A 15,690-nucleotide genomic window follows, 5' to 3' on the forward strand; every position below is an offset into this window, starting at 1 on the left:
CTTCTTAAACAGCCGCGGTGTGTGAGTAAGGAAAACTTGTAAAACCTCGACTCGCACTTTCAGTCGTAAATATATACGGCGTGGAGTAAATTTCGTCGTCACTTACACACACACACACACACGCGCGCGCGCAAAGCGCAGGTGCATCGCGGACAACCCCTACTTTGCTCGATTTATCGCGGTCTGCTCGCTCGGCGAATCGAGGAATCCCGATGCGCTATTATGCTCGCTTCTACGCACGCGGGTGTATTGGATTTCTAGAACCGGGAATTTTCGAACGATTCGCGCGGTCGTCGTTCTCGGGAAATAATCGACGACAGAAGTCGGTTTTGCTCCAGATTTTTCCTTCTCCTGCGCGCGTTAATTTTCCGAATCATTGAGGGGCTAATTACTTTCCGATAACTTCCGAAAAGGCTCGTTACAGACTAAAGCTCCGCCGAGAGCCGTCGAAAGTTCAACAGCGAGCGCGACAAAGCTTCGGGAATAATTGGCGCGGGATTTTTGAAAATCTAGCTTTAACTTTGAACGTTATATACGACTGCGGTAGGTAAGAAATTTTCGACAAAAGAAAGGGGTCACTCGACCATCCAAAAATAGACTGTATTTCTCTCTCGGGCATATAAGCTTCCTCCGAGGAATAGAAGAAGAAGAAGAAGAAGAGAAAAAAACGTAGTCGTATTAATCGCGTTGTCATTCAATTACGTCGGACTGTTTACTTTTTCACTCGAAGAGAATTAGGCCAGAGCTTTCGTGTAGACTTGACTTTCCGGTAATTAGGTCTCTCTCTCTCTCTCTCTCTCTCTCTCTGTGCTCGCGTGTATAATGCCTCGCGCGTTCGACTAGAGCCGTTTTCCTATAACACTGTGAGGATTTTCGCTGATGAAAGAAGGTCGATTTGTCCTTTTTTTTCTCTCTCTCTCTCTCTCTCTCTCTCGTCGCCTCGAGACTTTTTAAGCACTGCGAGGGAGAGAGAACTCCTCCTCGACCTTCTATGCAGAATTTATGGAACCTTTTTGAAGCACCGACGCCGCGGGCTGATGCTGCTGTGCGGAAAAACGGGTTGTGCGAGGATGGACGCTGATCCTGTCACGAACGGCTTCCTTTTTTGCGATGCTGATAAGGCTCTGTGTTTGGGGCTGATGAGGTATACGTAGTCGCAGGAGTGCTACTGAGCTTAATTAAAAAGTTTTTTGGGCAAGAGGGTTGTCGTAAAAAAAAAAGGTTGATGAATACTCGTTATATTAGGGGATATGCATGTTGGATGCTGGTCATACGAGTTTTACTCCGAATATTAAATAGTAGTGATGGTTCTTTGAAAAATTAATTTTGTGCTAGTTTTGGATCAGTATTGCTGAAGAAGTTATTTTGAAATTATTTTTGGTAGCGTATAAGTATGATGCGCGGCTTAAACAAGCCCAAAACACAGAACAGCTTATTATATATTCAACAATTTAAATAATAAATTTACGCAACTTTTGCTCAAAGCCGGTAACAAGAATTTCAAAATATAACGACCACTGGTATCAAATTTCAGAGCTGCGAGTCCACCTCGCGGTACATCAACGAGTGACCCGAAGCCAATCAGCTGTTGGTAAAAAAGCGTCTGTGAAGTGTGAACAGATGATGGACTGCCGTCTGCGCCGGCTGCACGTGTACCGACCAGCAGACGCTTTCGCCTAGGTGAGGTAGAGTAGACGTAGCGCATAGACATGCTGTCGCTTTGTTTGGCTATTAAATATTCATCGTGATAATAAAAACGATTGTTACGATCGATTGGGACCTCGTGTAGTACATTTCTAAATTCCTAAAATGAACTCTGTGAATCCAGACGAAAACTGACGATTGGGAATCTGACTGGAAATATTGTTGTTCCTGTTTAGGTTAGCCACTCACTTTATATATAGTTTCTCTTTTTGAAAACTATCTCTATAACGTGTTGGTTTAGTGAATGAAAATGATAATTGTATTTGTGCTTTTTATGATTTAAGAATTGCCTGATTTTTCAGTTAGTGGATCTTGAATCAAGACAAAATGAATTGTGAAACACTGAAGAATACAAACGATTTGACGATATTGCTTGCGTATAAACAAAGGAAGAAGAATGGTACACTGGACTTGGATGAGCACTTGAAAGGTCAGGAGACAAAGTGGCGAAATGAAGTGGAATATCATCTACTGGAACACTGGCTGACATGTGATTGCGAAGAGGTACTGAGTCATTTTTGTTTTGTGTCAATTTTAAACTACAACTCTAAAATTTTTGCAGCTTCGAATTTCATCTTTAGAGACGCTTGCAATATCCAAGAAAAGCACGTTAACTTTCACAGAACAAGAAATTGGATTGATTAAAGCATCCGTGAAAAACAATCTTGGAGAAAGAGGAGAATATGTTCCATTGATTAAAAAGGTGAGAAACTATTCTTGATCACTTGATATCACCAAGTGTGAATACCTGTACATGACTGAAATTGATTTCAGGTCCTCAAGAGGTTGAATGATAGTTATGCAGTACTGAAACGTCAATTAGAAAAGGAAATAAAACTTAAAGAATTGCAAAAAGTTCATCCAGATTTAGTGATTCCAACTGAGGAACTAAATGCTCAAGCTCTAGCACCATGTTATCAAGAATTCGTATCTTTTCTGCATAACATATGTTTGGATAATATTTATCCTGAAGCTGTGAATGTTCGAAAAAAAGCTAGTTTGCAAATACTTTCTCTAATGGATGAATTTTTGGGCAAAGATTTGAAAGATGGCTTATGGTCCCAAGATCAGTTTAGGAAACTATTTGAGTGCCTTCTTTTAGATACTTATGAACTCAACAAAGAGATGGCATTCAAATTGATAAAATCATATAATCTTGTAGAATCTTATATGGATAAGCAGAAACTTGTAGAACTTGTGGATGTTGCCATCGAATTAGGTAACAGCATTAGACCACTTGACAGTATTACAGCAGCTTATATGTTGAAAATAAGCATGTTGTCGTCAAATATAGAAGAAATCCTCTATAATAAGATAAATCTTGAAAATAACAGTTGTACACAAGAGAAAGTAGCATTTTACATGGTAACTCTATTGAAAGAAAATCTCGAAAAGCCTGTAAAATTGGCTGCAGAAAATATTGTGATTGCCTCGAGTAAACATTCCTTGTATGGCTATGTATTTTGTATTCACAGTATTTTATCTACCATTAATTTGAAGTCTAAAGTGAATGAAGAATGCTGGAGAAACGTCTTAGCAGATGTTATAAATATGTGCTTTGACCTGAACAAAGCTGTCTCTCAGATTGTAAATAATTCTTCTCCCGAGGGACATTTGCCAATGGATCTGAATCCTCGGCACTTGGATGGTATGATAGAGTGCATGGATGAAGTTGTGATAACTCCTCAGATGGTTTTACTTTGTTCCTGGAGGACAGTAAAAGAAATTAGTTTATTATTTGGTCACTTAACATCCAATGCAACGATATTCAATGAAAAAGCAGGAACTGGCTTACTGAGTGAAGCTCAGATAAAAGAAATTGGAAATCAACTTGTAACTCTACTGTGTGAGACCAAACACAGAGGTGCATTTGAGCAAGCTCATGTTGGTTTTGGACAACTTTGCAGTCGATTATGGCACTTGGACAAAGGTGAAGCTTATTTGAAAGAATTACCAAAAATGTGGCTCCAACAGTTATTGCTGGCCGTAATTGGATTCACATCTGAAAATTCCAAGTTATGTGCCACTAGACGAAGTGCTGGTGTGCCATTTATGGTGCAGGCACTAGTTACTTCACAGATCAAGAAAAAATGCGACTTACAGGCATTAGTATTTCATTCGGTGATGAGGATTTTGTTAAAATTAGTCAATGTAGGAAATGATTTTGACCTCAACGAGGTTGAAAATATTTTATTTTCTGAAACTTTGTTCAACGGCTATAGAAAACCTCAGCATTTTAATGGTGTGGGAAAAGTGGGAAAAGTAACATCCAAGTTGAACGAAATCACAGAAATCAAAAGTCATGCCCTGAATATTTTAAGAGCATTGTACAGACACTGCCTTTTGGGAGATCTGGTAAAGGATTACATTGCAGAAGGTTTTATAGTGGCTTTCAAGTGCTACGATGGGGAGTCTTGGGCTGTGAGTTGCAAAGTCGATTTTTTCTCTGATTTAACTTGCCTCAATGAAAATAATTTATTGTTTATATATTTTGTAATAGGAAAGAAATGCTGCAACACTACTACTGAGCGCTCTTGTTGTTAGAGTTTTTGGAGTTCAGAGGACTAAGGACCATGTCAATCTGACTCTACACAATAGAATGACAGGGAAGAAGTTTTTTGAAAAGTTTCCAACTTTACTGCCATTTTTACTGAACGAATTGGAAATATTTATCAATGATCCTGAGAAACAAATCAAACCTAAGATTCAGTCTATTCTTTTAATATTATCGCGTCTGTATCCAAGCGTTAGTTCTGAGGATTCTGATGAAGAAGCCAAGAAAGGCAGGTCCGATGAAGGCTGGAAAGTTAGTACACCTTGCATTTAGTATTAAAAAATATTGTTCGGATGCGATATTAATTGATTTAAATCTATCGCAGATTGACGAATTTATCGATCTCGTATCTAAGTGTGGAAAAAGTAAGGTTTACAAAACTCGTGAATTGGCTGCCAGAGCTCTAGTACCTTTGTTGACAGATGACAATATACTGTCTATTGCTAGTAATCTTATTGATTCAATGACAACTAACGAAATACCTCTCAACCTGTTGCATGGATACTCTTTGCAGGTAAAATCTCTATTTATTCTTCAACAAATGTAGTCAATAAAATCATTAAAATCAACATAAATTCTATTACAGCTGCTTGAAATAGTGCGATGCCCAGAATTTCAAAACGTCCAACTGTCAACTGAGCAAATACGAACATTTATAAACTTTTTGACTAAAAATGTTTTGCACAATTTAGAAAGTACAAACTGTGGTCCAGCCTGCTTCCCCGTTGCTTCTGTCACTCTCGAAATCGTCATACAATTTTCGTTGATGGAGAAATACTGGTAATATGATTAGCATCATTATGTCTTGCCTAAAAATCGTACAGGCTAATAATAATTCCCATTTTTCTCAGTCGGTTTTACGAACAGGACTGGATCTTAACTTTGATTGACAAGGTCCAGCTACATTTGACTGGCAACAAGATATTAAAGAGAAGACCCGAAATTCAACGCTATGAGCATACTGCCATTAATTTAATGGTCATCGCGATAAACAATTTCTATTACAAGGGTCCTTTGCTCGTGAATGAATACATGGCTGCTCAATTCTGGGAAAGTGTACTAAAACACACGAATACGGACGTTCTTACGACATGTTGGACGAAATTCATGATTATTATTAAGAAAACCAGAAGTCCCATGCTGTACGACTTGGCTTTTATGACAGCCGTCAGAAGCTTGGATAAACTTGTGGAGGATCCAGATTTGCAGGATTCAATCTATGCCTTCCTATACAGCGTTGTTCAAAGAATGCACGAGACTTATGATTACATGCAGTACACTTTCTCGAAAGAAGAAGAGAAGAAGTACATGTGCATGCACATTTTTAATAAACTTAGTTCGCAGTTGAAAATGGAAACGTTTTATCCCAGAGGAGAATTCTTCAAATTATTTGGAAAGACTTTTGGCTTGCTGCTTGAATATTACAAGGTACTGAATTGCTTTACTTTCTTCAACAAATATACAAAGCTCTATAAATCCCGAATTTGATTTGTAGGATACCGAGATATCGACTGAATCCAAAACGATAATCTACGATGCATTCTTAAGTCAGTCAAGCATGGAATCCAATTTTGATTGTAGACTCGGTGTATCCGAAGTGCTGTTCGATCTCTATCTCGATATTTCGAAGAAGGACGATATTTGTAAGCGACATATTTTCACATTCGATTTAGACAAATGTTTCAACGATAAAATTTATCCTGCAGATTACATCCTGAACTGGTGGACGACGGTTTTGAACCTACTCTATGACGACAACGCCGAAATCCGGAGAAATGCAGCTGAAATGACCTGCCGACTGCTACCAAAAAGTCGATTAATGTCCCACGTAATTATGACGGATACGTTCTTCGGGAAATTCACATCAATCGTTGGCCAAAACCTCGAGGCCTTGGTGGCTGCATTTTTCGTTTGGAGCATAACGTCAGCGGCCGTCGTATTAGAGGAAATGGATGAAACCGATGTGAGAAAGCTACATAAGCACAAACGCTGTGCTCGAAACAATGAATCAAAAGCTAACGAAAATCTATCCTTTCCAGGTGTTCAACAAGAGCTGTAACTACGAAACATTCGAACCAGTGCAAATCACGAATTACTGCGTCAAATATTTGAATACAGTCATCTCGCAAGACAACCTGCCAACTACTCTCTCGAAACCAATCAAAGCCTGGCTGCAAAAGCAGTTGAACCTCGACTACGAATTCGACACGCTGAGCGAGCTAATCGTCAAATACAAATCTCAAATTCCCTCCACGGAAAAGCCACTCAAGAGGATACTCGACCCCACCTATCCAGCCAAACTCGTGAAGGAAATAGCCTACAACGAGCTGAAAAACGTTCTGATGCGCGAAAATGGCTTAGCCCCGTCGAATTAGCTCCACAACCCTTCCGCTCACGGAGAAATCAACGACTCGAGCAGTGCGACGGCGAAGGCGTTTAATCAATCATTCAGCCGTGCAATATTCCCGCACCTTAGCGGCCCGGTATCTCTCCTTGGCCTTGAATAAGTCAGAAGTGGCCTCTGGGGGCGTTTATTGCTTCTGCTTTCTTGAATAATGGAGTCGCGCCGTGCTGCGACGGGGGATTCTTTTTTTTTAGACTTTTTTGTTATTGTTTTGCTTTTATATACCTACGACGGAAACTTTGTACAAAGCGTCTAGACGAATTGCTTACGTTTGTTGTTCGAAACAAATTTTTAGAGATTCGTACGTAGTTCTTATTTATTTGTATACAAGTAGATAAAATGACGCGATCAAAGATTTATAGTATATACAATGTATATCAGTGATTTTGTACCGATTTGATAACTGTGAATATATACGGAAGGGCGAAAAATTCAAGGAAAAGTAGTTTCACTCTGCGATCCAAAAAGTAAAACCCACAGGCTCGCGAAGCAAGCATCAAAGCGAGCAAAAAAGAAAGCTCGTTAAAAGCCCGGGCTACACTGTACTGCAGCAGCAGAGCAGCCTAGACCGCGTGAGAGTGAGAGAGAAAAATCCGCGGCATAATGTGGGCCACGTTCTATAAATAAAGCCCTCGAAAGCTCTCGCGCGCCCTCCCGCAGCTGGTCTAATAGGCGATAATTTCACTCGCGATTCCGCGGGAAAACGAAGCGCATACAGCTCTAAGAATCTAGCTATACCTATACTCACAGGCGCTCTCGCACCGACACAGATTTGAATCGGCTGCGGCTGCGACGTGCATTCTTTAGAGGCTACGGTAGATTCGCCTATTTCTTATTCACGAAGCGCGCACCCGCGCGGCGGCTGTCGCTCCCGCGGGACACTTTCTTACCGAAAGCCCTGTATATTATATATTTTCCGCGGCTCCCGCTGCAGCTGGTTGTAAAGAACGAGGTATCGAAGAGAATAAAGCAAGGCTCGCGCGCGCGAGAGTGTATGCGGCGACGATGGGTTTATGGGCTGGGCTGGAATTTTGACGCAGTGCTTTTACGACAGGGATTAATGTACTTTTACTACGAGTCGTTTGTTTATTTTTCTTTCAATTAATGGAGAAGTGGAGTTTCCTTTTTACATGTTTACGGCTCTTGTGGGTTTTAGGAGGGACGAGGCATTTCGAAATGGGATTTTCGCGCGCTAAGGACTCGATGCGACGTTGCCGCGACAGTCGAAGGAAGCATCGGCGCGGGAAGTCGTGGATTTGAAAAGGTGTATATACTCGTCAGAAGTCTGAACGATTTACCATAACTGTTTTCAAATTTTAAGTATACAGATGTGCCTGGATCTGAATGATGACTCACGCCGTACTGCTCGTATAACCTCCGCACAAAGCTCTGTAAACCAAGGAAAACTACGTCGGGTTTAATGGTGGTTGTAATATTTTTCGGTTGTAACCTCTCGAAGCGCCAAAGCCGAGGCAAATGCTCAGCTCTAAAGAGTAAACACAAGTGCGGCTATTTACTCCATGCTCATCAGGCGTGACTGTGGTGAAATTTTCACCGTCAACTGTATATCGGAAAACCGTTACTAATTCTTATCGGTTCGAAAATAGAAGTCTCAATAAACAGAGGCATACTCTCTGGCAACTCTCCCGTTACGAGCACGAAGTTAATCGCGCTCTGAATAAGTCAAAGCAAAGAAAACAAAAATATCCACCTATATGAGGAAAGCTCCCAAAAGAATCTTCTCGTCCCTTCGAAGCAGGCCATTTCCACTCAATACGGGCCTGCAACAAAAGATCCTCGCTAAAAAAAGGTCAAAAAATCCAGAGAGCTCGAAAAAGCCCTTCAAATAAGTAACCAAGTAAAAATACCTTATACCGTCTCAGTCCCTCTGAAAAAACTTGGCAACGGCGCCTCGATAGTCCTTTCAACGGCTGCGGAGCGAGCCTATCCCTCCTCTGATGTGTGTATACCTATGTATAGGACATAAGTAGATATATCTACCTCCGCACCGCACGCTTTCTCCCTCCCTCTTTCCAGCGCAGAACAACAGAGCCATAGAGCACGGCGGATCCGCTGCAGCGGCAGCAGCATGTCGAGGCGTGTAATCTCGGGCCGCGCCGCCAGTCGTCGCCACGTTCGCGTCGGCGGAGGTCGCTTACCCATACTGCGCCCGGTCAGACTCTCACAGCCCAGCGCAGTGTCTTTTCTCTCTCTCGCTCACACACGTGCGTGCGCGGCTTTTTGTGTGCAGCGCTATATAGCTGCTCCCGCGCGCGCTCTGCTCCCATATATACTCCGTGTATACATGCAACTACGTATACACATACACGCAGTGTAGCAGCAGCTCGATTCCTCGGCGCTCTCCGCTGTCAACTCTCTGCGTGTGCGAGAGAGGAGAGCCCAGCAGCAGCAGCAGCAGCGTTAGTTATACCACTACTCTCCTCCTCCGCGTCCTCGCAGAGCGAGAGAGAGAGAGAGCCAGTTCGATTTTTCGCGTGTAACCGTCGTCGCGCGCGTGCACCAGCAGTAGTGTCCTGCGAGCTACGCCTCCAGCATCTCTCTTTCTCGTCGGTCGCTGCAGTTTGTTGTTATTATATTATTACACGCTTTTTGTCCCTCTCTCTCTCTCTCTCAACCAGCCTCTGTGTGCGCGCACGGGTTATATTGAAGAAAAAAGAGGAGAGAGAGAGAGAGAGAGAGAGCCGAAGGGAATGTGCGTGCCTGCCCTCCTCGCGTGTACGAAGAGGAGGAGGAGGAGGAGGACCTGCCAGTGCGTGTCGTCGGAGCCGCTCCTCTGCAGCTGCTGGATTTCTCGCCGCTGGTGATGATCCTCGCTTGATGCGTTCTCTCGGTCTCTGTTTTCGTGGTGCCGTATACACGTATTGTACACATTGAGTGCGGAACCCTGTGGATGCAGGATATATATCTACGTATGCGCCGCACCGCCGCCGCTGCTACTGAGGAGGATATTGACACGAGGAGAGCAGCGGCCTGAGAGTTGCGAGGCTGAGTCGAGTCGTCGTCTTGCACAACGGCTTATACATTTCACTGCGGTGAGTGTCTCTCTCTCTCTCTCTCTCTCTCTGTCTTTACTGCATTGTTGTTGTTTACGTTTGTTCGTATGTCGTAGACACATGGGCGGCGGTAAACAAGTACAGTTATAGAGAGGTTTTATTGATTCTCGCCGGTGTAAATCCCAATTATAACTGGTTTTTCGGGACGACCGTGTGTGTGTGTGCTTTGAGCAGACGGAGAGTATAATTTCGCGCTGAGGATTAGCATATTTATGTAACTCTCTCGAGAGAGATAGCCGGCTCTCGAAAATACTCCCCGCTGCTTCTTCTCAGCTCTGTGTGTGTGTGTGTGTGTGTGTGTGCGCGACGACGATGATGATGATGATGATGCTCGCAACGACTCTGGCTAGTATTGTAATCAGCGGCGCAAGGCTATTTACGGTTTGCGCTTTATTACGCGATTTATGTAATCTAATAATAAATGGCGATGGCAGTGCATACAGACGTATACGCATACGCGCGCGAGACATACGTGGGACGTAAAATATTCGCGCGGGTCACGCTAGTCTCCTGTCAATCAGATGAAAACGTCCGCTGAATAATGTATGCGCCATTTTCGATTGTTTCGCTCAATTATGGGAGGTAATTATTTTTAACTATATACGCGTCGGCCTCGGGAGAGACGTATCCACGCCCTCATCCATGGCTCTCCGAAATGGGATGAAAAACTAATCAGGAGCAATCAACGTTTTAACTCAGCCGTGAAAAAAAATGAGAGAGAGAGAGAGAGAGAGAGAGGGAACGTTAATGGGTCAACTCGGCAGCGACAATTCGATTAATTATATATCCTACTCCATCTCGTTGCTGAAATATAGACGAAGTAAACTAGGAGAGCTGGAGAGGGGGTAGGGTAATAAAAAGGAGATCAAACTGTTTTGTTTACATCCCCCCCCCCCCCCGTATACTCGAGTTCGTAGACCCCTATCACGAAAATTCCTTCGAAAGAATAAACCGAGCGGCAACCCTTCATATATAGTACACGGAACGACGTCGATGTCGCCGAGGCGTGACCCACTTTTGTCTCTCTCTCTCTCTCTCTCTCTCTTTCGTGTTTGGATCCGGCGCTACTGCCGTGCTGCTTGTAGTGGTATTAGTTGTTGCTTCTCTTCGACGATTTCGAGGGTGTACAATATGTAGAAGTGAAACATTGTGGGACGCGCCTGTGTATGTGTGTGTAATTGTGAAACGCGCCAAGTGCGGGAAAGCTGCGGCGTGTCGCGCGATTAGCGCTAAATTATTAGCGCTTGTATTATAATGTATCGTGCGGCTGCCGACGGCTTATTTACTGAATTAGTTAGCCGGTCATTAGCATAGCAATTTCTTTTGTTACTATGTAAATGCTTGTAATGCCAGCCGGGCTTTCGCCTTGATTTTTTCTTTTCTTTCTCACTAGCGCCGGGTAAAAATAACGCAACCATCGATTTTGGATTATAAAACTTGATGATTTTTCATAGCGTCCGTTCGGCCGAGGAATATCATCCAGAATTAACCTTCCTAGCGATCGATTTCCACACCGAATAATTCGAATTATCCGCGTTTTATTTCCGATACTCGTATCACCTGTTACATATAGTGTGTCAAATTTTCTGGCAGCCAAGCCTCAATAATTACACGGATGACGCGCGAAATCAATACATACACACACACACACACACACACACGAATACGCAAAGCTCGAATAAATCTCCCGAAAATAAAAAAAAAATACGAGAGGTAATCAAGCGAATTGCGCACACCTATATACGATGCACGTATCAAGAGCTTTGCGCGCGTGGACGTCCTGTCGCGACCTACTTGTCGGCTCTCCGACTGTCATCCCCTTGATTACGCGCTGCAACAGCTGCGAATCGCGTTATGTCCATTATTATATACGTATCAGTCGGCGCGCCGATTATCCGATGGGAAATTAATGCGATCATCTTTGATTGCGTTTTATGCGGATTTCGACGCCGACGCCTGTTCATAATTGGCTTATTTGTGAGGTGGAAGAGTGGCATCGGTTTTCGCTGGATTGACGATGTTTTTTTATTTGATTTAACTGGTCGAAACAGTACGATTTTTGCATGTTGCCTTTATTTGTTAAGGTTAAACGTACAAATTTAATAGTTAGAAAATAGTGATAACTGCTCATCAGACATTCACCTTGAACTAAAACATTTTCCTTTTATCAAAAACCGCATTTTTAAAAGGTGTCGTTAATCACCTAAACTAGTCCAAATCCAAATCTCGAGAAAACTCTCTCGATCGATAAATCCTACGCTCAAAAACCAGGAAGTGTGTACCAGCACAGATCACACTAATAACGCGATCATTATTTGCACAGCCGATGCCGTTCTCTCTCTCTCGTAATAGCAGGTATCCCGCGAGAGAAAAATTCACGGTCGTTACGGCGCGTGACTGACATTGACGAGGAGAGAAAAACCCGCGTAAAAACGCAATTACACTTTTGCTCGGCGAAAAATAAAAGCTGCCGCGCGCGACGTTTTCAATTCGTGTCGAGTGGCGCGCACGTACGTATACTTCTTTTTTTCTCTCTCTCTTTTTCTCTCGCTCGTGGAAAAATCGAGGAAGGAGAAGAGGAAAAAATTATCATTGCGCGATTCGGCAAATTGCTCTCTCTCTCTCTCTCTCTCGCAGGAAAGTATAATAGGACGTATACGCGCGCGTTGGTTCGATTCTATTTTCCCGGCGATAAAGTACGGATATAGACGACACAGATTCTAGTTTACGGTGAGGCTCGTATAGTAGTGGCTGTTGCGCTTTATTTTTACCGAAAACCGAGAGAGAGAGAGAGAGAGTCAGCTGAATTATTCCGTCGGCGTGCGCGAGAGGCTAGTGCTTTTTGTGTGTTCGCTCGAATCTCGTCGTCGTCGTTGCGCTCTTGTATTATGTGCACGTGAAAGTTTCTCTTTCATATGTGCGCGCCTATTTCGACACGGCCAATTAAAAATTCGTGATCTCGTATTTCACCTCGACACATCCGCCTCTTTTTTTCGGACCTGATGCCTGACCTGATACCCGGTAATCGGCTGTTCCGCTCGATTACCAGAGCGAGAGGAGAGTGCAATGAAAGCCGTCGCTTGTTATCGCGTCTCGAGTTTTTCTTTCCATTAAACGTGATGCTATAGTTTGGTTAAAGAGGCCTTGGACTGTATGTCTCGCGAATTCGTGTCGTCTAGCTTCGATTATCTATACGCCTTCGCTTTTTTCTCGCCAAGTCTCCCATACACTCGACGAAAAATCGAAGCTGCTCTACACCCGCAGAGTGTAGGTGTACATCCTGATTAAATCTAAAAGCATCTGGAAACTATATACACCCGCCGCCTACGCTTCGGCCTAGAAATATACGCGGCAACCCTTTGCAGCTCCCAATAATTTAATTCGTCGCTCTTCCCTCCTCTACACTTTACCGGGAAAAAAATACTCCGTCGTATACGCGCGTTTTTACTACACACAGCGTAGAGCTCAGCTTTTTGTGGATCGAAAGCACGACGATATCGCGTGAAAAAGGGATATTTCTGGCGCGTCGGCCTCTCTCTCACACTCCTCTGCTTTTGACGCTCTCGAGGGAGAGAGAGAGAGCTAAGTTATAGTCGCTGCTTATGGCGATGGCGTCGTCGTTTTCTACTCGCTCGCTCTCTTGGCCCTTTACACTTAATTAGGCGGCGAGTGCTTTTACACGTGCAGCAGCGCGCCCGAATCGTGTTTGTCTGCGCTTGTGCGTCTCTGCACGGGGGCGGATGTGTCTCGAGCTTACTCGAGAGAGCTGCGAATTTTTTTTTAAGGGTTATTTAGGGGACCTATTTTCTTAAGTCAAATTTTTAGAAACCTTTGTTTCTGCTAGACTATTGTGTACGAGCGAGGTAACAATGGAAATAAAGGATGAGGAAGGCCGCGCATTAGAGAAATTGGAATCGGCAAATTCTTATCAACTGGCGTGTCAGTGGCGAATAGGAGAGATTGCTCCGGTTGGAAGGTGGAGGTCGATACTTATCTGCTGATGGTTTTAGGGTGGGATGGATTGACTGCCGGAGGTATGGATTCCTTGATTCCCCATTGACCAACATCGCGCGAAGCCTCTTCCTTTTTTCCGCGCGTGGGTCTATCTCCTGTATATATAGACAGCGGAAACTGTACTTGACCTAATATGCTCGACGTTTGCTCTCCCCGAGGTTATTAGGAACATCGGATGCTACGTCCATACAGGAAAACACGTTTCTGTTTTGTCGAGAGTAGAGTATAAGTTTAGATACTTTAATTGGGTTGTGGAAATATTTGTGTGGAATAATACAGTAGAAACGGGTCGAATTCCACTCCCCGGATTAAGCAGATTCGACTCGACTGCCGTAAAAAAATTAATAACCGCTCAAGCCTTTCATGTTTATTTCTTGCCCTCTGTGTCGTCAGAAGCGTAAACTTCAAACGAAGCTAATAATAGCATGTAAGTATAGTCTTATGTCTCGATGTAAAAATCAATATCAAACAGCTCGTCCAGCGGGCGATGAAAAATTAACTCCAGAATGTCTGAAGTTTTGGAAATAGCTCCGAACACAGCCAAACCTTGCGCAGTGCTAAAAGAACACACGTATAATTCAAGACACCTCTTTCAAAACACCGCAGCTCTATTTTCACCCTCTAAAACAAATTGGCGCCCAACGTCTCGTCGCGAACTCGCTTATTTCCGTCAAACTGCAGCAGCAGTACACATCATCAGTGCTGACTACTATCCCTCGAGAGAGAGAGAGAGGGAGAGAGAGAGAGAGAGAGTCCGTCTAATGGCGAGTGTATATTTCGGTCCGTGTAAACATACACACTGAGCTGCTCCTGCAGCAGACGGTATAACGACGATTGTCCCTCTGAATAAATGATGCCAGAAGAGAGCAGCTTCTGTGCGCGCACCACCGGCCCACGTCGTCGTTGGCCCGATTATAAATCCGTGTTAACAACGTACTTGGCCTCGCCGAGGCTTCGACGACTCGTCACCCTTGTTCTCTCGGAGCTACTGCTGCTTCAGCTTCGGAGTCGAGAGCTTGCGACCAACCACACTGTAGCTCTGACTCCGCCTTTGACCCGTAGGTGTATATACTTGTTTCTGGGGCGGCTGACTTTCAACGCGAATTTCGGAAAATCACCGCACATAAACTCCGATAGGCAGAAGATTACACGGAAAATGCGCGGGCCGAAGTTTATAGAGATTTCAGTAATGCTCGCCTCTGCTTTAAAAGTCCGATCCGCAGCTTCAAACGCGGATATACGCAAGCATACATTACGCTTCGGATCGTTAAATAAATTCGAAATTTATGCGTCCCTCCGAGTCTACGTCATGTGCTTCGGCGAGCATGAATAAACTGATACCGCGATGTATACGACTGAATTTATCCTAATATTAAAATAATATCGTTTTTGAATTCACAACCGCATCACGAGCCCGCGAGAGCCATAAATGATATAATATGCGATATAATGTTTCACGGCATTTAATTGGACTAATTCTGCGGTGCTTTACAATTAAAAAAAAAATGCAAACGAAGGTCCGTACAGTAGTCCAAGCGACTACTACTACCATAATATTAACAGCGAAATAACTTTTTAACGGTCAATTAAATCGCAGGTATTACGCCTTTATTGTTCATAAATCTCTTTCGGCTCTCTTGCTACAATAAACTTTAAATAGATCAACCTCCGGCGAGGTCGACCGCGTTATAACGTTATTAGGCCTCTCCGATGTGAGTAATCGCCTATCTCTACCGCTGTGCCTCTCCATAGAGCTTTTCTGCGAAGCGGAGAATCACGCTCATGTGTGTGTGTGTGGCTTGACATTCAGGACAGTCTTACGGCGCGCGATTATTGAATTAGTCGTTTGAGAGCCTCCTAAAACCGCGCCTAACGTCTCTCTACCGTATAACCGAGATCGCAATCAATGATGCGGCGGTAATGAGCCTCGACTGCGCAGT

The 15,690-nt window shown here is 43.6% G+C and overlaps 3 protein-coding genes across 10 annotated transcripts in view; 2 read left to right on the forward strand and 1 right to left on the reverse strand.

Annotated features, from left to right (window-relative positions):
• LOC100123603 (apoptosis-stimulating of p53 protein 2) overlaps window positions 1-8,631 on the reverse strand; it is a 114,278-nt gene extending 105,647 nt beyond the window's left edge. Inside the window, exons 1-2 of one of the 2 annotated variants that reach the window (XM_031921101.2) lie at window positions 8,531-8,631; window positions 8,374-8,443 (exon numbers count right to left, since the gene is read on the reverse strand). The gene's annotated coding sequence lies outside the window, so the exon portion shown is untranslated. Of the gene's footprint in view, window positions 1-8,373; window positions 8,463-8,530 lie in introns of both variants that reach the window. The other variant, XM_031921102.1, reaches the window with a different exon arrangement.
• LOC100123621 (thyroid adenoma-associated protein homolog) lies at window positions 1,624-7,098 on the forward strand. Of its 2 annotated transcripts, none has more exons than XM_001607237.6 (11): window positions 1,624-1,880; window positions 2,007-2,208; window positions 2,267-2,407; window positions 2,479-4,125; window positions 4,205-4,510; window positions 4,584-4,772; window positions 4,845-5,038; window positions 5,110-5,686; window positions 5,754-5,901; window positions 5,965-6,221; window positions 6,298-7,098. In XM_001607237.6, exons 2-11 carry the CDS (start codon window positions 2,032-2,034, stop codon window positions 6,631-6,633), a joined length of 3,972 nt encoding a protein of 1,323 aa, XP_001607287.1. In that variant the 5' UTR covers window positions 1,624-1,880; window positions 2,007-2,031; the 3' UTR covers window positions 6,634-7,098. The 2 variants fall into 2 exon arrangements, with proteins under 2 accessions (XP_001607287.1, XP_008215501.1); XM_008217279.4 differs by having other exon boundaries at window positions 1,655-1,880; window positions 1,989-2,208.
• A 185-nt stretch (window positions 8,632-8,816) lies between the features above and the next one.
• Window positions 8,817-15,690, forward strand: part of LOC100123626 (uncharacterized protein CG43867) — a 110,139-nt gene continuing 103,265 nt past the window's right edge. For 3 of the 6 annotated variants that reach the window (XM_031921089.2, XM_031921090.2, XM_031921086.2), the window contains exon 1: window positions 8,819-9,715. The gene's annotated coding sequence lies outside the window, so the exon portion shown is untranslated. Of the gene's footprint in view, window positions 9,716-15,690 lie in introns of all 6 variants that reach the window. The other 3 variants (XM_031921085.2, XM_031921087.2, XR_004226365.2) reach the window with 2 other exon arrangements.

This window comes from Nasonia vitripennis, chromosome 1 (genome assembly GCF_009193385.2).
Source record: "Nasonia vitripennis strain AsymCx chromosome 1, Nvit_psr_1.1, whole genome shotgun sequence".
Classification (NCBI taxonomy): Eukaryota; Metazoa; Arthropoda; class Insecta; order Hymenoptera; family Pteromalidae; genus Nasonia; species Nasonia vitripennis.